We start from the raw sequence: 22,135 nt of genomic DNA on the forward strand, positions 1-22,135 counted from the left end.
AGGAGTGATAGTCCTTTTCTACTGTATCCAAAACTAAAACACTTGGACCTAAACACAGACCAAAATGAAAAGATCAGAAGGATTCCGGGTAGCTTGTTGTGATTGTAACTTTCTCTCTTTACAAACGATTATAGATAGACAAATTACCAGATGATGGATTATCACCCAGCAGCCGTCTTCACAGGACATCCCCCATCACATCGCCTCCACCTCACTGCCTGACAACAGAGGTAACCAGTGCCAAGAAGGTTCTAGAAGTCACCCAGAAGATCATTGATCTGCTGACAGGAGAGGTGAGCGGTGCCGGGAATTCTGGGACATTATCCAGTAACAGACAAGGGATGTGTCTGGATGGTGACTGTATCATTGTGTGTGTCAGGTTCCTATAAGGTGTCAGGATGTCACTGTCTATTTCTCCATGGAGGAGTGGGAGTATTTAGAAGGACACAAGGATCTCTACAAGGACGTCATGATGGAGAATCAGCCGCCCCTCACATCACCGGGTAAGAGGAGACTTTATTGTAAAGGAGAGAGCAGTACGGAGGATCCACCTAGATCCCCCATCATCTGATAAACACATAGAAACAATGTATTCAGTCAGTGTGTATGTTTCCTACAGATGGATCCAGTAATGGGAACCCACCAGGGAGATGTCCCCAGGATTCCACACAGGAACATCACAACATCTCGTGTAAAGTTAAAGAAGAGATAAAAAAGGAAGATGATGAGGTCGATGCAATGGAGTTTTCAAAAGGACACAGTGATTACTCCGAAGATGTCAAGAGGATGCCATTCGGTGACATAAACCCACCAGAGAGATGTCTTCATCCTCTGTATTCCCGGGATTCCACAAAGAAGAATCACACCATTTGTCACCATGATCAGGTAAATGTAAAGGATCATAAGGAGCTCCTTGTTTCTTCTCTCCCCCCTGTGCTCTGTGTAGAGAGGAGATACTTGTTCATTGTTCTACCAACTGCCCCCTGGACATGTCTATAAGCCAGGAACAGGGCAAAACAAAACAAATGTTTCTCTATCGTTCAGTGACAGACGCAGCTGCATATAATTCTTGACCATTGGGTTATGCTGCCCCCTACAGGAGTAGAACACCAGGCAGAAACAAAGTAATCCAATGGTCAAGAATTATATGGAGCTGCGTCTGTCAATGAACTTCAGAGAAAAGGATTTTACAGTAAGACAAAAATCCAGTTTTTGGTTCTGCACATGTATAGTTGGAGATCGGTGCTGCCTTGAAGGCTTCTATTCAGAGATAGATCATCATCAGGTAGATGGGATTGACCATATAGACCTAAAAATGTATTCTAAGCAATTAAATGACATTCTTCTATTTAATCTCTTGTTTCCTATTTCAAATGCTTTCTATCATCTTTGGGGTTTAGGGTGAAGAAATGAAAGACATCAAAGTTGAGGGTAAAGAGGAAGAAGAAGAGACGTTGGTGAGTGGAGATCAACAGACTTTGGAGGAGGGTGGTCCTCTGTATTCCCAGGATTCCACAGAGGAATATCTCAGCTATATACACCATGATCAGGTAGATGGAACTAAGCAAAAGAGCTCAAACTGTGAGATGACATTCTTCTATGTATTCTCTTGTTTTTTGCAGTAATGTTTCCAGATGTTATATTTTATCATTTTTTTGGGGTTTAGGGTGAAGAACTGAAAGACATCAAAGCTGAGATTAAAGAGGAAGAAGAAGAGACGTTGGTGAGTGGAGATCAGCAGTCTATGGAGGAGGGGGAGAAGATATTGAAAAGTAAACAGGAAGAATCTTCTCTACTTATGGACACAAGTAAGTAGTGGTGAGGAAATCTTACAATCTGCAGACACCCACCAGAAAAAAGTTGTATATGCACCATTGAATAGAGAATCCCATTGTATGCAGTATGTAAGCCTTTTAACTAGGGTGCAATTTCAGAGGGAGAGACCAGGGAGATGATTATGAACAGTAAACAGCAGGAATCTTCTCTACTTATGGACACATGTAAGTGGTTAAAATTATGTGTACCCGTGGAACATCAACAAACTTTGATACCCCAAATCATCCATACAATCCAGATACTGGGTTGGAATACATAGAAGTTAAGAAATCTAAAAATCTGCTGTCATCCACCGCAAAAAAAAAAAAAATGTATATGCACTCCCTAATGGGGAAATGAGCTGAATTTCCATAAAAGCCAGAACTATAGTACAGAATCAATGCACAGTAAAGCCCCGTACACACGATCAGATTATCGAACGATCTGTCGTCCGTTTTTTGTGGCATGCTTGTCTGATGTGGAAAGTGAAGAGGTTTTTTTCATACAAATTTTCCCTGTACGACAGAATTCTACTTCAGAAGTGATGTCATGTGTTGGATTGCTTTGTATGTGTTCTTTCGTCTCTGAGCATGCCTAGTCTTGCTCTTAAGATTTTTTTCCGTCGAAATCTGTACTAATGAAAATCGGACGTTGTATTACGGACAACAAAAATTCGGAGTCGGCTGTCAAAAGCACTATACTAACAATCCGAAAATCGGCAGATCTGTCGTCGGACTAAATTTCCCTTCAGATTTTCTTATCGTGTGTATGGGCCTTAAGTCTTTTGACTAGGGAGAAATTTCAGAGAGAGAGACTAGGCAGGTGTTATCTAGAAATAAAAATAATAGCGCATGTTTTTTGAGACAAAAGCCAGACTTTGATGTACAATATGTATCATCAATCTATAAAAAGGTGGAGCTACTGTACATCATATGAAAGGGCCATCTTCATTCCTCGTTATATAATGTCATGTTCCCAACAAATGAGGTGCAGATACTGAAAGGTTCATCTCCATTCCTCACTATAATGTCATGTTCCCAACAAATGAGGAGGATATACTGTACACCATATGAAAGGTCTATCTCCATTCCTCAATATAACGTCATGTTCCCAACAAATGAGGAGAAGATACTGTACACCATATGAAAGGTCCATCTCCATTCCTCAATATAACGTCATGTTCCCAACAAATGAGGAGAAGATACTGTACACCATATGAGAGATCCATTGATCCTTTATCTGTTTTTATTAATATTTTGGTGTTAAGCCTCTTTCAGACGGGCAATTTGATCAGGTCCGCCTGTCAGTTTTTCAGGTGAACCTGATCGGATGGTCCATGCATGTCTATGGACAGGCGGGTGTAAAAGGACTTGTGTCTATTTACACCTGCCTACTTTTGGGTCAGAATCCGTCCACTAAAAAAGAATGGAAGGGGATCTGTCCTCTTCTATTTAGGCAGATCGGATTGGAGGGTAGTCCGGTTACACCCGTCCGACCATAGAGCAGAGGGGGCTAAAACTGAACGGACACAGATGTGTCATCTACCCACTCTGCTCCCATCGGAATGTAATCCACCTTGTCTGAAAAGGAACTTACAGTTGTACCCAAATCCATTTTAGAGCTTTGAGAAACTGTTGGCTGTTAGAACAACATACGTGATTTCTTAATTACTGACACCTTTAACATTTATTTAAAAATTGCTTTCCAACAGATGAATGCCATGTCAGGAATTCCTCAGAGAGACATCTTCTATTATCTGCTGATTGTAACTCAAAAGATGACGGAATAAGACAGAATGCACCAGAAGTAAATCCCAATGCACAAATCATCCACAGACCTTACCATTTGTCTACATCATTGGATGTCTCTAATCCTGAGGAATTTTCTGATCAACCACGAACGATTACTTCACAAGTCCAGCTTCGTTCTCCCAGTGCAGAACCATCTACAGATCCATCTAATCCCGAGGATTCTTTTTTGAGCCATGAAAGGGTTCAAGCAAGTGAGAATCCAGTCTCATGTTTGGGGTGTGGGGCATCTTTCAAAACAAGATCCGAACTGCTTGTACATCTCAGATCTCACACCAGCGTGACCTTTTCATGTTCAGAGTGCGGGAAATCTTTCACTGAGAAAAGAGAACTTCTTACACACCAGAAAACTCACAAAATTGAAAATCCTTATCCATGTTCAGAGTGCGGGAAATGTTTCCCTGAGAAAAAAAAACTTCTATCGCACCAGAGAACGCACACGGGCGATCGTCCTTATTCATGTTCAGAGTGCGGAAACTGTTTCACTGAGAAAAGCATACTTCAATCACATCTAAGAACTCACACGGGCGAGCGTCCATTTTCGTGCTCAGAGTGCGGGAAATGTTTCACTCAGAAAGGGAGCCTTATTAGGCACCAAAGAAGGCACAAAAGCGAGTGGCCTTTCTCTTGTTCAGAGTGCGGGAAGTGTTTTACCAGAAAAGCCAAACTACTTGCTCATCAGAGAAGCCACACTGGTGAGCGTCCCTTTTTCTGTTCAGTGTGCGGGAAAAGTTTCACATTGAAAGAAAACCTTCATAGACACCAGAGAAGTCACATGGGCAAGCATCCTTTTCCATGTCCAGAGTGTGGGAAATGTTTTACACGCAAAGATTATTTAATTAGACATAAAGCTATACACGCCTGCTGATATATATGGTAATAAACACATGATGGCATTAAACGGGTGGTTTTGTTCGATTCACAGAATGATAAAAAATGATTTGTATAGATATATATTCCTGAAAAAGAGTCCTTGGTGTGCTGAGTCACCTGCTGATTACTTACACTATTATCACTATTACCAAAGGTATTGGGGCGCCTGCCTTTACACGCACATGAAATTTGGTTCAAGTTCAAGTCAAGTTCCTCCTCCCAAAACTGGCTCATCCATGTCTTTATGGACCTTGCTTTGTGCTCTGGTGTGCAGTCATGTTGGAAAAGGAAAGGACCATCCCCAAACCCACAAAGTTTGGAGCATGAAATTGTCCAAAATGTCTTGGTATGCTGACGCCTTAAGAGTTCCCTTCGCTGGAACTAAGAGGCCAAGCCCAACCCCTAAAAACCAACCCCACACCATAACCCCCCCTCCACCAAATGATTTAGACTAGTGCACGAAGCAAGGTCCATAAAGACATGGATGAGCGATTTTGGGGTGGAGGAACTTGACTGGCCTGCACAGAGTCCTGACCTCAACCCGATAGAACACCTTTGGGAGGAATTAGAGCGGAGACTGTGAGCCAGGCCTTCTCATCAAACATCGGTGACTTACCTCTCAAATGGTCAAACATTCCCATAGACACGGGGGGATTATCGTGTGGGGTTGGTTTTCAGGGGTTGGGCTTTGCCCCTTAATTCCGTTGGAGGGAACTCTTAAGGCTTCAGCATACCAAGACATTTTGGACAATTTCATACTCCAAACTTTGTGGGAAGAGTTTGGGCCCTTCCTGTTCCAACGTGACTGCGCGCCAGTGCACAAAACAAGGTCCATAAAGACATGGATGAGCGAGTTTGGGGTGGAGGAACTTGACTGGCCTGCACAGAGTCCTGACCTCAACCCAATAGAACACCTTTGGGATGAATTAGAGCAGTGACTGCGAGCCAGGCCTTTTCGTCCAACATCAGTGCCTGACCTCACAAATGCACTTCTAGAAGAATGGTCAAATATTCCCATAGACACACTCCTAAACCTTGTGGACAGCCTTCCCAGAAGAGTTGAAGCTGTTATAGCTGCAATGGGTGGGCCAACTCAATATTGAACCCTACGGACTACGACTGGGATGCCATTAAAGTTCATGTGCGTGTAAAGGCAGGCGTCCCAATACTTTTGGTAATAATATAGTGTATGTTTCTTGAAGACTCCAGTAAAGAGATCTGCCTGCTACAATTCCTTCCTCTGTTCCCACTCACTTTGAGGCAGTGCTGGGTGCCTGTCTTAATGGCGGACGTGCGCCCAGCGTTGCGTGCACGCGCACACATGCACCTGCCGATGCATGAGTATGACGCATTGTAATTCTGCGCTTGGACACATGTATGTGTCTCGGCACATTATGCCTTTCCTGACAACTAGCTTTGTCAGTAAGATTACACGTAACAGAACCAGGACAGAGATAGAAAACATTAAATACTCTACCTATAATTAATAAGTATAGGTCTAGGCTTTTTTTCCCTCCTAGAATGCTACAAAATATTCACAATTCCTGTAACCCGTGGCAAAATAACTTGACTACACCCTTTCTATCACTTGCTAAAACTGCTCCTGAGTAACTAGCAGTGACAACAAAATAAAAGCCCATTGAAGAAGTTAACAAGGTTACTGATACAGAGGCTAGGACAGGCACATTCTATGAAGTAAAAGGTACATAAAACAGACTGCAAAAACCTGTAAAGATTAAGACTTTAATATATCACCAACAAATATAGGCTCAGAAGCACTCACCCATTGATGCTAGACCGTATGCCCTGGCAGGAGATGGAGACTCCGCTGGTAGCTGTTTAGCAGTTAATCTCTCCTCTGGGGTCTGAGCAGGCCGTGTGATCTCCTGGGGTAATCTCCCCCAAAGAAGTCTGAGTAGGCCCTTTGATTTCCTGAAGTAATTTCTCCTCTGAGGTCTGAGCAGGCTGTATGTTCTCCTGAGGTAATCTCTCCTCTGATGTGTGAGCGGGCTGTGTGATTTCCTGAGGTAATCTCTGTCTTCTGAGGCCTGAGCAGGCTGTATGCTCTCCTGAGGTTATGTCCCCCAAAGAGGTCTGAGTAGGCCCTTTGATTTCCTGAAGTAATCTCTCTCCTCTGAGGCCTGAGCAGGCCCTTTGATTTCCTGAGGTAATCTCTCTCCTCTGAGTCCTGAGCAGGCTGTATGATCTCCTGAGGAAATCTCTCCTCTGAGGTGTGAGCAGGCGGTCTGATCTCCTGAGGTAATCTCCCCCAAAGAAGTCTGAGAAGGCCCTTTGATTTCCTGAGGTAATCTCTCTCTTCTGAGGCCTGAGCAGGCTGTGTGATTTCCTGAGGTAATCCCTGAGATCTGAGCAGGCTGTGTGATCTCCTGAGGTAATCTTTCCTCTGAAGCCTGAGCAGGCTGTATGTTCTCCTGAGTTAATCTCTCCTCTAAGGCCTGAGCAGGCTGTATGATCTCCTGAGGTAATCTCTCCTCTGAAGCCTGAGCAGGCTGTGTGATTTCCTGAGGTAATCTCTCCTCTGAGGTCTGAGCAGTCCATGTGATTTCCTGAGATATTCTCTCCCAATGAAGTATGAGTAGGTTGTGCGAGTTATTGAGATAACCTCTCCTCTGAGGCCTGAGCAGGCTGTGTGATCTCCTGAGGTAACCTCTCCAGGCCGTGTGATCTCCTAAAGGGTAATTTCTCCTCTGAGGTCTGAACAGACTGTGTGATCTCCTGAGGTAATCTCGCCTCCGAGGTCTGAGCAGTCCATGTGATTTTCTGAAGTACTCTCTCTCTCCTCTGAGGTCTGAACAGGCTGTGTGGTCTTCTGAGGTAACATCTCCTCTGAGATGTGAGCAGTCCATGTGATTTCCTGAGGTAATTTCTCCTCTGAGGTCTAAGCAGGCCGTGTGATCTCCTGAGGTAATTTCTCCTCTGAGATGTGACCAGTCCATGTGATTTCCTGAGGTAATCTCTCCTCCAAAATGTGACCAGTCCATGTGATTTCCTGAGGTAATTTCTCCTCTGAGGTCTAAGCAGGCCGTGTGATCTCCTGAGGTAAAATCTCCTCTGAGATGTGACCAGTCCATGTGATTTCCTGAGGTAATTTCTCCTCTGAGATGTGACCAGTCCATGTGATTTCCTGAGGTAATTTCTCCTCCGAGATGTGACCAGTCCATGTGATTTCCTGAGGTAATTTCTCCTCTGAGGTCTAAGCAGATGTAGATAGTTTCTGACTGAACAGATCCTAGGTGATCTGCTTAGAGAAACAGGTTTCTACAACTATTTAAATGAACAATTGACAGACCACTGGTGACAGGACTTCCCTCCAAAAAGACCTCAGCCAATCACAAGTATGGGCAGCATCTTCCTTTACTCAACAGCAGCATCTCCCTGACAGTACATCTGAGGTAACCTTCCGACCTAAAGGACAGAGGAGAGCAGCGGTATATGGCCCAGAAGAAGACCCTGACCTAAAATAGATCAATAGAAGGATAAATAAATAAAAATTCCTGAATAAAAAGCAAAGGAAGGGGAAGGTGGACAGCCCCACAGGGTCACAGATTATCTGCCAAGGCCTTAGCATTTTCATCTTTGTTTTGAACATGGAGAACAGTTAGAAAGGAATTTCTATATGTGTCCCCTGTGGTGAGATTTCCCTCAATTCCAATCTCATTTCAAATAAACAGGAAAATAGATTGCGCATAAAATAAAGTTACCATACAATAATAATTAGAAGTGATGTTGCATATTTACTAGAAAGGGACAGATAATAATCAAGCTATATATTTATTTATTAGGTACACCTGTTCAATTGCCTGGTAACACAAATTGCTAATCAGCCAATCACATGGAAGCAACTCAATGCATTTAGGCATCTAGACGTGGTGAAGATGACTTGCTGAAGTTCAAACCGAGTTTCAGAATGGGGTAGAAAGGGGATTTAAGTGACCTTGGTTGTTGGTGCCAGACGGGCTGGTATAAGTATTTCAAAAACTGCAGATCTACAGGGAGAATGGTCCAAAAAATAGAAAATATCCAGGCAGTTGTGTGGATGAAAATGCCTTGTTAAGGTCAGAAGAAAATGGGCAGACTGGTTTGAGATGATAGGAAGGCAACAGTAACTCAACTAACCACTCGTTACAACCAAGGTATGCAGCATATCATCTCTGAATGTACAACACATCAAACCTTGAAGCAGATTGGCTACCACAGCAGAAGACCACATCGGGTGCCACTCCTGGCAACTAGAAACAGGAAACTGAGGCTACAGTTGGCACAGGCTCACCAAAATTGGACAATAAAAGATTGAAAAAAGTTGCCTGGTCTGATGGGTTTTCGAATTCAGCTGCGAAATTCAGATGGTAGGGTCAGAATTTGGTGCAAACAACATGAAAGCATGGATCAATCCTGCATTGTATCAACGGTTCAGGTTGGTGGTGGTGTAATGGTTTGGGGGATATTTTCTTGGCAAGCTTTGGGCCCCTTAGTACCAATTAACCATTGTTTAAACACCACGGCCTTCCTGAGTATTGTTGCTGACCATGTCCATCCCTTTATGACTACAGTGTCCCCATCTTCTGATGGCTCCTCCCAGCGGGATAATGCACCATGTCACAAAGCTCCAATCATCTCACCACTGGTTTCTTAAACATGACAATAAGGTCACTGTACTCCAATGGCATCCACAGTCACCACATCTCACCCGATAGAGCAGTGGTCCTCAACTCCGGTCCTCAGGGCCCACAAACAGGCCAGATTTTAAGTATTACCTTGGGGAGTTGCAGACTAGAGTACTGCAATCACTGAGCAGCAAATTATATCACCTGGGATGTATTTCAGTTATCTTGCAAACCTGGCCTGTTAGTGGGCCCTGTAGGCCAGGGTTGAGGACCACTGCGATAGAGCACCTTTGGGATGTGGTGTAACGTTAGATTGGCATCATGGATGTGCAGCCGACAAATCTGCGGCAATGCGTAATGCTATCATGTCACTATGGAGCAAAATCTCTGAGGAACGTTTCCAACACCTTGTTGAATCTATGCCATGAAGAATGAAGGCAGTTCTGAAGGAAAAAGGGGGTCCAACCTGGTACTACCAAGGTGTACCTAATAAAGTGACCTGTGGGTGTGTATATATACAGTATATACATATATACACACAGTAAATATACGTACACACTCAAGGTCTGTCTGGAAAAAGTCAAGCCATTGTTAATATAACAAGAATGATTTGCGCAACATCAATGTAACCTGGCAGCCAAGGAGAGTGGACCGAAATGCGCATTGTTGAACAATGATGACTCCACTGTCAGTGGGGGTCAGAGGCGTAACTAGAACCTTCAGGGCCCCGGTGCAAGAAACCACGCCGGACCCCTGGGCGGGGCTCTTTCCACTGATCCTGGGGCACTTTTTTCTTGTTGCAGGGCCCTTTATTGCGGTCCCGCAGTGGAACCCTTTCACAAGTTCTGCAGTGGGCCCCCTTCCTGCCATCTTGGGGACTCCCCACGGTGGTGGAATGGCAGAGCCCGGTTGCAAGTGTGACCTTTGCGATCCTGGAAGTTCACCTACTGGTGTCAGTAGTTTTTATTTTTTGCTACTTTATTTGTATTTTTTATCATTTTATTTTATTCTTTTACAATATCACTGACTATGACTCTGTCCATTCAGAAAAGGAAGGAGCTGGTAAATTACATATTTACCGACCCCCTTCCTGGCTCTCTATTGTAACACATCCCCTGCAGCAGCCGGCCGGAGAGGGGAGGGAGCACAGTGGAGGGGGGACCAGGGGAGCACACAGGGGCCCAGAGACAACAGAACACAAGTGAACTGGATAGGAGGAGTGGCGGAGGCAGCATACAGATGAACCAATCTCCTCCATTTTCCTCCTGCAGCTACAGGAGGAAAAAGGAGGACAGTGATTTCTCTACATGCTGCCCCCGCCGCCCCTCCTATCCAGGTGTACAGGGGAGTCGCACAGGCCCCCCTGGAGCATGGGGCCCAGTTGCAATTGCAACCCCTGTAGTTACGCCCCTGGTGGGGGGTGCTAGATGCAGTTGAGTGAGCATGTGTACTATGTGGCCATTGCATTTAAAATGATTGAGTGAGTCAAGCAACAAATCTACATCAAATCTACAACTCACTTTTGTGAGATACTGTATATGTGTATGTGGATTAGCTGCTAAAGGGGAGGGGGGATTGTCCCAGAGTGTATATCTCTTTGTGCCTGTGTTTGAATAAACAGTCTTATGCTTCTTACCACCCTACACTGATGTCTCGACAAGTGACTGGGTGGGCTAAGGCAGTGGTCCTCAACCCTGGCCTACAGGGCCCACTAACAGGCCAGGTTTGCAAGATAACTGAAATACATCCCAGGTGATATCATTTGCTGCTCAGTGATTGCAGTACTCTAGTCTGCATCTCCCCAAGGTAATACTTAAAATCTGGCCTGTTAGTGGGCCCTGAGGACCGGAGTTGAGGACCACTGGGCTAAGGGATCTTGGATCGTGCTGGTATCAGGCAAGGGAGGCTTATACGGCAGACATATTCTTCTTGAGTAAGGGGGTCCGTCACATGTAGATAGATAGATAGATAGATGGACACCGTATATTTTGTCTTTGAATCAGTTTTAACTGATTTGTAATGTTTGTTCGTAATAATACACCTAAACTCACGAGAGAAGGAGAGAGCCGAGAGCGAAAAAGTGAAATATAACGTAGGATGCAGTTATTAAAATCACAACTAGGTGGCAATCCCACTAACTGTGAGTTGACTGCACAGACAGGAAGTGATATAGGGGTACAGACAGGAAGTTCCAGGTCAGAGGAAAGTTGGGAGGAAGTAGAGAGGAGACATTGCATTTGCTGGAACTGGCAGCAGAGGAGGTAATAAGATATTATTTTATATTTACACCTAGTGTATTTCAACTGTCCATCCAGAGCTTCTGGTTTATAGACCGGATACATCCTAAATATAGAACCATTTATCCAACTGTCCATCCAGAGCCTCTGTATCTCGGTTCTATCTTTTGCCACTACCTTCAGCACACAAAACATCCCCTCATTTGACCATACACAAATTAACACAACCATCTGCGCTCCAGATCAATGCATACCTCGGACGATCACGACGTCTGGCAGGCAGATGTAGAGAGGTCTTCTACCCTAGACTTACCATACCAGGAGATGTGATGTTATATGACCCCTGCAGAGAGCCGCGAGGAAAATCTGGAACTGAGACCTCTCTGAATCGGATGACCAGGCATTGTGACCATCGGAGCGATGGTGAGTGTGGATGGTGAGCCCCATTGCTCAAATACATGAGATGAAGACTAGGATCAGTAAGCGGACCAGAACCAGACTCCTCTCATCCACCTTAGCCCTTGGTAACCACGCATTCCTCCCCAGCCACCTCACCCCCAGTCATTGATCATCGCTCCGTCTTCCCTGAGATGAAGACTAGGATCAGTAAGAGGACCAGGACCAGACTTCTCTCATTCACCTCAGCCCTTGGTAACCATGGATTCCTCCCCAACCACCTCACCCCCAGTCATTGATCATCCCTCTATCCTCCCTGAGATGAAGACTAGGAGCAGAAAGCGGACCAGAACCAGACTCCTCTCATCCACCTTAGCCCTTGGTAACCATGGATTCCTCCCCAACCACCTCACCCCCAGTCATTGATCATCCCTCCGTCCTCCCTGAGATGAAGACTAGGAGCAGAAAGCGGACCAGAACCAGACTCCTCTCATCCACCTTAGCCCTTGGTAACCATGCATTCCTCCCCAACCACCTCACCTCCAGTCATTGATCATCGCTACGTCTTCCCTGAGATGAAGACTAGGATCAGTAAGAGGACCAGGACCAGACTCCTCTCATCCACCTTAGCCCTTGGAAACAATGCATTCCTCCCCAGCCACCTCACACCCAGTCATTGATCATCGCTCCGTCTTCCCTGAGATGAAGACTAGGATCAGTAAGAGGACCAGGACCAGACTTCTCTCATCCACCTCAGCCCTTGGTAACCATTCATTCCTCCCCAGCTACCTCACCCCCAGTCATTGATCATCGCTCCGTCTTCCCTGAGATGAAGACTAGGATCAGTAAGAGGACCAGGACCAGACTTCTCTCATCCACCTCAGCCCTTGGTAACCATTCATTCCTCCCCAGCCACCTCACCCCCAGTCATTGATCATCGCTCCGTCTTCCCTGAGATGAAGACTAGGATCAGTAAGAGGACCAGGACCAGACTTCTCTCATTCACCTCAGCCCTTGGTAACCATGGATTCCTCCCCAACCACCTCACCTCCAGTCATTGATCATCTCTCCATCCTCCCTGAGATGAAGACTAGGAGCAGAAAGCGGACCAGGACCAGACTCCTCTTATCCACCTCAGCCCTTGGAAACCATGCATTCCTCCCCAACCACCTCACCTCCAGTCATTGATCATCTCTCCATCCTCCCTGAGATTAAGACTAGGAGCAGTAAGTGGGCCTTGACCAGGTCCCTCCTTGAAATTGTAGATACAAAACAAAGAAAGGGCGCACCAGCCTAGCGCATTATCCTCAGCGAGTTTATTAAATCAAAATAAAAATCAGCTACTCACAAACATTCGTGAAATTCAGGCACATCAATTCCATAAAGCCGCCTCATAGCAGAGGTCCGATATCTCATTGGAAGCAGAGGGCTGACTCGTTTCGAGGCTGTGCCTCTTCCTCAGAGCCCTCCTTGAAATCCTTGGATCATCATGGCTCCAGCCCAGAAGAAGTAGGGAGGTCTTAGTGGAAAATGTGAAATGACCACCGTCAGAGCCGCAAGAAAAGTCTGGAACTAAGACCTCTCTGAATCTGCCAACTGGGCACTGTGACCATTTGAGCAATAGTGGGTGTGGATGCTGAACCTCATTGCTAAAATACATGAGATGAAGACTAGGAGCAGTAGGTGGACCAGAACTAGGTTCCTCTCATCCACCTCAGCCCTTGGTAACCATGCATTCCTCCCCAGCCTTCATACCCCCAGTCATTGATCATCCCTCCATCCTCCCTGACCTCTGCTGATAATACATCCCTCTCTGGCCATCTTAACCCCCCCCAGTTCGCAACATGTCTTTCTCCAGCTACTTCACCCTGCTGAAACAACACATCTCTTTACAGCCAATTCATCCGAATCACTAATATTCCCCCACTAGCCATCTCATTCCCTGATCAGTTGTGTCAGTGCATCCCTCCCATCCACCTCATCCTTTGGTCATAGCACATCTCTCCTCTGTCACCAGGTGCGTTCTTGAGCCACGGCTCTATGTGTCCACCCACGCACGGAGCCATGGCCACACCCCATCTGTCTCCTGATTGGCTCGCTGGCTGTGACTGACAGCTTCAGGAGCCAATGGTTCCTGCTGCTGCCAAAAGCCAATCAGGAGTGCGAGTCCCCAGAGAGCCAAGGATCTTGTGGGCATCGCTGGATCGAGAGGGGGCTCAGGTAAGTGTTGGGGGGGGGGGGCTGCTGCTCACTGAAGGTTTTTTACCTTCATGCATGTAGGTAAAAAAACCTTGTGCCTTTACAATCACTTTAACTTCACTGTCTATACTGTATACCTTACAGGAAGTAAGAGGTAATCTTTTTAAAGTAGATCTATCGTTATAATTTTTTACAGTTCTGGCCCCCATGGGACCCCATGATTCTAAGTCTTTGCTAACCATAGTTATGACGTCCGACGTACCCCCTCCCCTCCTGCTGTGGCCGATATGACAACAGCCTTGAAGGAGACAGCTGATTCATGAGTACAGCTTTCTTTCCATAGAAAATCAGCGGCAAGCAGAATGCAAAGCCTTACCTTTTCCCCCTTTCCCCATGTATTCCTCCAGCCGTTGCTTGTTTCTGGAAAGTGCTCACAGCAGAGTACTGTGTTCCTGTAGAAAGATTCTCCTCCATTCTACTCCAGTGACAAAAGAAACTTTAGCAGTTTCCTTCACTTGAAGTCCTGGCTAAAATAGTCAGCAGGACATATGGAAATGATGAATCTTCCCAGCAGGGACACCGATAGCACCAAAAAACTGTGGTGATAGTCCTTCTCTACTGCCTCCAAAATTAAAACACTTGGATCTAAACAGACCAAAATGAATAGATCAGAAGGATTCTGAGTACAGTAATCCCCCGCTCCATCGCGGTTCAGTTTTTGCGGTCCCGGTAATTCGCGGTTTTTTTTGTAATGTTATTTTACTATATAAATCATTAAAAATGAAATATTTTTGTGTTTTCCATAGCTCTTGCTCTGTCTCTTAGTATCTTTTATGTGTTTAAATGAGTTTCTATTGTTTTAAAAGTGTGTTTAAAGACCTTAAAATGCTTTTACACGTACAGTGACAGTAAAAAAAAACATGCCTACAATGCATTTTAATAGGGTTTTTATATTTCGCGGAATTTCACTTTTCGCGGCTGGGTCCGGAACCTAACCCCCGCAATGGAGGGGGGTTTACTGTAGCTTGTGATTGTAACTTTCTTTCTTTGCACAAGATTATAGATAGACAAACTAACATATGATCCATTATCACATAGAAGCTGTCTTCACAGTGCCTCCACCTCACTGCCTGACAACAGAGGTAACCAGTGCCAAGAAGCTTATAGAAGTCACCAACAAGATCATTGAAGGAGAGGTGAGCGGTGCGGGGAATTCTGGGACATTATCCAGTAACAGACAAGGGATGTGTCATTGGTGACTGTATCATTGTGTGTGTCAGGTTCCTATAAGGTGTCAGGATGTCACTGTCTATTTCTCCATGGAGGAGTGGGAGTATTTAGAAGGACACAAGGATCTCTACAAGGACGTCATGATGGAGAATCAGCCGCCCCTCACATCACCGGGTAAGAGGAGACTTTATTGTAAAGGAGAGAGCAGTACGGAGGCTCCACCTAGATCCCCCATCATCTGATAAACACATAGAAACAATGTATTCAGTCAGTGTGTGTGTTTCCTACAGATGGATCCAGTAATGGGAACCCACCAAAGAGATGTCCCCGTACTCTGTATTCCCGGGATTCCACACAGGAAGATCACACCATCCCTCACCATCATCAGGTAGATGAAAAGGGTCGTAAGGGTCTATCTGTTGCTCCTTTTCCCCTGTTCTCCACGTAGATAAGAGCTACTTGTTCATGATTCTACCCAGTGCTATTTGTACCTGTCTATAAGCCAGAAACAGGGCTATTCTGTAGTATGTTAAGAGTTTTTGGGGAGGTCTTTTGCATATCAATCTAGTGTATTTCTTTTCACCTAAGCAGAGAGTTCCTTAAATATATTGTTTGAAAATAATTTTCAAATTTCAGCAAAAAGCTCTTCCTCTTCAAAAGTTCTTTTGATGCATAAGAATCACAGTTGTGCATTGATGACTATGAGAGAAGGATTAGGATATATATATATATATATATATATATATATATACCGTATATACTCGAGTATAAGCCGAGTTTTTCAGCACATTTTTGCTGAAAACGTACCCCTCGGCTTATATTCGAGTCAACAAAAAAAAAAAAAAGTTCCCGGCCGCTCCGACGTGTTTAAGATTTAAAAATGGCACCGCCCGGCGTATACATGTCACCGTGCATGCGCCGCCACCGCTCAGGACAGGTCAGAAATAGCCAAACTTATACGAGCTTTCACGAGCGTCGGCGGCGCGTGCGCAATGACGTGTCGGCGCCGGGCGGCGCCATTTTTAAAATGAAGGCGCCTCTGGAACAGGTAAGTGAAACACAGCCGCACTAGTATGCCCGCAACCCCGCATCCTCTTGTACCATGCTTGCCACCCTGCATTCTCCTGTACCATGCCAGCCACCCTGCATTCTCCTGTACCATGCCAGCCACACTGCATTCTCCTGTACCATGCCCGCCACCCTGCATTCTCACCCTTGGCTTATACTCGAGTCAATAATTTTTCCCATCTTTTTGTGGTAAAAGTAGGGGCCTCGGCTTATACTCGGGTCGGCTTATACTCGAGTATATACGGTATATATATGTATATATTGACATGGCTGTATTGTGTCATGGTGTAATAAGGGTTTGGTAGCACCCAAGGCTCTCACTAATACAGGTTGAGGTGCTCCAGGATGTGTGTCTGACTCCGAAACTATCAAATCCTGGTATGGGTCCTGGAGCCTAGAGACGTTGTAGACTGTTGGGTGGGATAAAACCTCCAACCCTGGGTCCATGATTTGATGGCGACCACCTCCTGCTGATTGCGCAGCTTGCACTGGCCTTATAATATTGAAGCTGACTGTGGGTTGAGCTCCACTCTTCCAAGGAGACCATTGTGCTGCTAGAGACATGTACCTGTCTGCAGTGACCAGGCCATCACCTGGAGATACAGTTGATGCAGGAGCAGTGTATGGACACTTTTGTGTTCTGGAATGAGATAATATGTTCTAATAGACCCAAGATCCAGTGTAGCCTGGGTGGGACTGCTTAATAACCAGGAGGCCATATGCTGAATGATGCTGAGATCCACGTATGGGAATTGTGCTGTAAAGAACACTTTCTGGTAAATAGCCATTTACGGGAAGTTTGGCAGGTGAGCTGTTTCCTTAACCGCTTGCCGACCGCCGCACGATTATTTACTGCGGCGGTCAGCCCCTCACAGGCAAAGCGATGTAGTACTACATCGCTAGCCTGTGAGGGTCTCAGGAGCGAGCGCGCGCCACCGGAGGCGCGCTCCCGCACGGTCACGGACACCCCCGCGCGTGTGACCGACGGACCCAATCGTCCGCCGGTCACTCGCGATCGTCGGTGGAGAGGGAGAAAGGCAGGCGGCTAATGTAAACAAACCGCCTGTGTAGAAATAGTGATCATAAGGTTATGTAGAACCGTTGATCACTGTTCCTACACCTCAAGCCACAGCCAATCACAGTTAGAATCACGCCCCTAGGGACACACATAACCCCTCCCTCTCAAAAAAAGTTAACCCCTTCACTGCCAGTGTAATTTTACAGTAACAGTGCATATGTATAGCACTGATTACTGCAGTAATGTCACTGGTAACCCCAAAAGTGTCAAAAATGTCAGTCAAGGGTCCGATCTGTCCGCCACAATGTCGCAGTACCGAAAAAAAAATCGCAGATCGCCACCATTACGCGGTAAAAAAAAAAAAACAACAAAAATCTTTCCCTTTGTTCGTAAACGCGATAACTTTTGCGCAAACCAATCAAAATACGCTTTTTGCTGTTTTTTTTACCAAACATATGTAGCATAAAATAAATTAGCCGAAAATGTTAGAAAATTTTGATTTTTACATTTTTTTTGGGGGGAATTTCATATAAAAAAATGTGAAAAATATTGTTATTTTTGCAAAATTGATGCTCTTTTTTTGTTTATAGCGCATGATCAAAAAATCGCACAGGTGATCAAATGCCAGCAAAAGAAAGCTCTGTTTGTGGGGAAAAAAAAGGACATCAAATTCGTTTAGGTACAGCGTCGCACGACCGTGCAATTGTCCGTTAAACTCACGCAGTGCCGAATCGCAAAATAGGCCCTGGTCAGGAAGGGGGTAAAATCTTCTGGGGCTTAAGTGGTTAAAGCTCTACTCTTGGTGCCTAATTATATACCTACTTATATTACAACCTGTCAGTGTCCTTAATTGTATTCTGTCATCTTTGGGGTTAGGGAGAAAAACTGAGAGACATCAAAGAAGAAGAGATGTTAATGAGTGGAGATCAGCAGTCTATGGAGGAGAGTGGTCCAATGTATTCTCAGGATTTCCTACAGGAAGATATCAACATCTTTCGCCATAATCAGGTAGATAGGACTGTTTTTTTTAAACTATGAGGTGACATCTCTTATTTTCAGTAACTTTTTTCATATTTTATTTGATTACCTTTGGGGTTTAGGGTGAAAAACTGAAAGACATCAAAGTTGAGATAAAAAAGGAAGAAGAGATGTTGGTGAGTGGAGCTCAGCAGTCTATGGAGAATGGTGGTCCTCTGTATTCCCGGGATTCCATACAGGAATATTTCAACTATACACACCATGGTCAGGTAGGTGGGACTGAGCAATAGAACTCAAAACTGTGAGATGACATTTGCCTATGTAATCTCTTGTTACTTGCAGTAACTTTTTCCAGATGTTATATCTTTGGGGTTTAGAGTGAAAAAGAGAAATACATTAAAGTTGAGATTAAAGAGGAAGAAGAAGAGATGTTGGTGAGTGGAGATCAGCAGTCTATGGAGGAGGGGGAGAAGATATTGAAAAGTAAACCAGAGGAATCTTCTCTACTTATGGACACAAGTAAGTAGTAGTGAGGATATCTTAAAATCTGCACCCACCAGAAAAAAATGTGTACATACACTCTTGAATAGAGAATACCATTGAATACAGTATGTAAGCCTTTTAACTAGGGTGCAATTTCAGAGGGAGAGACCAGCAGGTGTTATCCAGAATGATAGTGCATGTTTTTGAGACAAAAGCCAAAAAGAGAGTAGATTAGATGCACAGTATGTATCATCAATCTAAAATAAGGATGTTCTTTATAGCCACTTCACATGGACAGCATTTGTGGCACTACAAATGAGGAGGAGATACTGTACACCATATGAAAGGTCCATCTCCATTCCTCAATATAACGTCATGTTCCCAACAAATGAGGAGGAGATACTGTGCACCATATGAAAGGTCCATCTCCATTCCTCAATATAACGTCATGTTCCCAACAAATGAGGAGGAGATACTGTACACCATATGAAAGGTCCATCTCCATTCCTCAATATAACGTCATGTTCCCAACAAATGAGGAGGAGATACTGTACACCAAATGAAAGGTCCATCTCCATTCCTCAATGGAACGTCATGTTCCCAACAAATGAGGAGGAGATACTGTACACCATATGAAAGGTCCATCTCCATTCCTCAATATAACGTCATGTTCCCAGCAAATGAGGAGGAGATACTGTACACCATATAAAAGGTCCATCTCCATTCCTCAATATAACGTCATGTTCCCAACAAATGAGGAGGAGATACTGTACACCATATGAAAGGTCCATCTCCATTCCTCAATATAACGTCATGTTCCCAACAAATGAGGAGGAGATACTGTACACCATATGAAAGGTCCATCTCCATTTTTTTAAATCTGTTTTGTGTTCTAGTTCGGCCAGAGCTCTGTAGAATGGTGATCTGCTTTACCAACTTACATGACTTTATTAAAGACACTTTTAACATTGAATTAAAATTTCCTTTTCACCAGATGGACGGTATATTTCAGAGGGTAATTTTATATTACCTGCAGATTTTAAATCCGAAGAAAAGAACATAATACAGTTTTCTACGGGAGCAAATTCCTTCTCTAAAAGTATACATCACTGTTTGAAGACCTCAATGGATTCCTCTTATCCTGAGAAATCTTCTGATCAATCACATACTTTGAACACAGACATTAATCTCAGTTCTCCCAGTGCAGATAGAGCAGCAGACCCATCTAATCCCAAGGAATGTTCATTAAGCTATGAAGGGATCCACATAGAGGAGAATCCATACTCGTGTTTGGGGTGCGGGCAATCTTTCAGGATGAAATCTGAACTTCTTGTACACCTCAGATCTCACACCAGCGTGACCTTTTCATGTTCAGAGTGCAGGAAATCTTTCACTGATGAAAAAGAACTTCTTATACACCAGAAATCTCACAAGAGTGAGAATCCTTATTCATGTTCGGAGTGCGGGAAATGTTTCACTGAGAAAAAAGGACTTCTTTCGCACCAGAGAATGCACACGGGTGAGCGTCCTTATTCGTGTTCAGCCTGCGGGAACTGTTTCACTAGGAAAAACGCACTTCTACAGCATTTAAAAATTCACACGGGGGAACGTCCGTTTTCTTGCTCGGAGTGTGGGACATCTTTCACCCGGAAAGGAAGCCTTACTATACACCAGAGAAGTCACAAAGGCGAGTGGCCCTTCTCTTGTTCGGAGTGCGGGAAATGTTTCACCGTGAAAGCCAAACTGCTCGCACACCAGAGGTGCCACACCGGTGAGCATCCTTTTTGCTGTTTGAAGTGCGGGAAAAGCTTCACATGGAGAGGAAGCCTTAATAGACACCTGGAAAGTCACAATGGAGAGCGTCCCTTTCCATGTTCAGAGTGCGGGAAATGTTTTATACGTAAAGAACATCTAGTTAAGCATCAGTTTACACACGTTTGATGATACTGTTAATAAATGTATGTTGGCATTAACCGGGTGATTTTTTCAGTCCACGGATGTACTTCTCTTCATACCCAAGGCCAAAGTCTGGGATTAGACTCTGAGGCCGGTGGCTGTAGAGAGATTGGCTCACTAGTCAGCTGGATGAATACACAAGCTGATCCTCCTAGCAGATGGCTCAGGTTCCCCCGAAGTGTGGGTTCTAAGTACTAGCTGGTCTTCACCAGAGCTCCTGACGGTGCAGATGGGTTTCACTCCATGCTAATGCCAGGTCAGGGCCCTCTGGATTGCCCCAGCAGGAAGACAGAAAGTGGGGATCAGGTAGCAAATCAACCTGATAGGGAACAAGCAGAACAGTGGTCAATGAATTGGCCAAAAGGTCAGTAACGAGTTGTAGATGGATGGTATCAGGCAGAAGTGTAGGCAGTAAACAAGCTAAGGGTAGGTAATTAGTGGTCGTGAAGATAAAGACAGCAGCGGGTAATCAGAGGAGGTAGATAATTAGTGGTTTGCGAAGATAAAGACAGCAGCAGATATTCAGAGGAACAATATATCGGCTGAAGAGAGCACAATAATCTGGCAAACAGGAAATGCAAAGCTGTGGCTTAAATCAGGAAGTTGATGGGAGGAGCAAAGAGTTCAAGGTTCACCAGAAACAAGATACAAAGTAAGGTTGTCAACGGAATCAGGTGGGGAGCTGTCCAGAATCTCAGGTGAAGAGCCACAGCCAAACACTGCAGAGGTCCCAGGTTCAGATCTGGATCCTTACTCTCACTTTGTGTCCCAATGTTTCATTTTTGCAGTCACCATAATTCCTAAAGCTTTTCATAGGGAGGAACAGTTTCACGTATGTATACTCATCCACACGTGCATCCCTTTTCCACTTGATTGGCTTTAAAGTAGCATTTTAGCCAAAACCTAACCTCTTAACAATGCCCCCTCCCCCTCCCACCACGTAATGCTTGGGCGCAGTGACGTCATCCATAGGGCTCCTATGGCCCATCTATTGTCGGTGCTTCTTTCTTACCTTTAGGTAAGTAACAGGTATTTAGATAGGGTTCTGATTTTCAGTCCAATGATCAGCTAGAGCAGGGGTCTCAAAACTGCTGCCCGTGGGCCAGATGGTGGCTGTTTGCTTGCCTTTATCTGGCCCTCAGGGCACTATTCCTGTCGGTGATATCGGAAACGAGGAATTAACTCTCCCACTGCTACCAATTATGTAAATGTTTTACGCCCATTGACCACCAAGCCCATGGCATTGTTTACTCCCACCGGGGGCATTTCTACTCCCACTGACCATAGTCTGGCCCCCCTAAAGTTTTAAGGGCAGTGAACTGGCCGTTTGTCCCAAAAGTTATGAGACCCCCTGAGCTAGAGGGTAGTGGCAGGAAGGGTAGTGACTTATTTATTTATTTTTTTAACCAACCAGGATTGCTTTATTAAAAGAATCAAAGTGAGGGCTAT

The 22,135-nt window shown here is 44.8% G+C and overlaps 4 protein-coding genes across 4 annotated transcripts in view; all 4 read left to right on the forward strand.

Annotated features, from left to right (window-relative positions):
* Positions 1-22,135, forward strand: part of LOC309564402 (uncharacterized protein) — an 880,901-nt gene that overhangs the window by 407,761 nt on the left and 451,005 nt on the right.
* LOC309563412 (uncharacterized protein) overlaps positions 1-22,135 on the forward strand; it is a 44,716-nt gene that overhangs the window by 12,490 nt on the left and 10,091 nt on the right. Inside the window, exons 2-5 of the mRNA XM_082267806.1 lie at positions 1,667-1,724; positions 18,186-18,277; positions 18,370-18,516; positions 18,625-18,766. Of these exons, the coding sequence (XP_082123932.1) occupies positions 18,206-18,277; positions 18,370-18,516; positions 18,625-18,766 (361 nt within the window). The 5' untranslated portion in view covers positions 1,667-1,724; positions 18,186-18,205. The remainder of the gene's footprint in view (positions 1-1,666; positions 1,725-18,185; positions 18,278-18,369; positions 18,517-18,624; positions 18,767-22,135) is intronic.
* Positions 256-22,135, forward strand: part of LOC309562906 (oocyte zinc finger protein XlCOF29-like) — a 99,034-nt gene continuing 77,154 nt past the window's right edge. Inside the window, exon 1 of the mRNA XM_082267226.1 lies at positions 256-293. The gene's annotated coding sequence lies outside the window, so the exon portion shown is untranslated. The remainder of the gene's footprint in view (positions 294-22,135) is intronic.
* LOC309563413 (uncharacterized protein) lies at positions 19,856-20,673 on the forward strand (the record flags this gene model as incomplete). Its single annotated transcript, XM_082267807.1, has 1 exon — positions 19,856-20,673. The coding sequence occupies one exon, from the start codon at positions 19,856-19,858 to the stop codon at positions 20,669-20,671; it is 816 nt and encodes a 271-aa protein (XP_082123933.1). The 3' UTR covers positions 20,672-20,673.

This window comes from Pelophylax lessonae, assembly GCF_965119305.1.
Source record: "Pelophylax lessonae genome assembly, chromosome: 9".
In the NCBI taxonomy this organism is placed as follows: domain Eukaryota; kingdom Metazoa; phylum Chordata; class Amphibia; order Anura; family Ranidae; genus Pelophylax; species Pelophylax lessonae.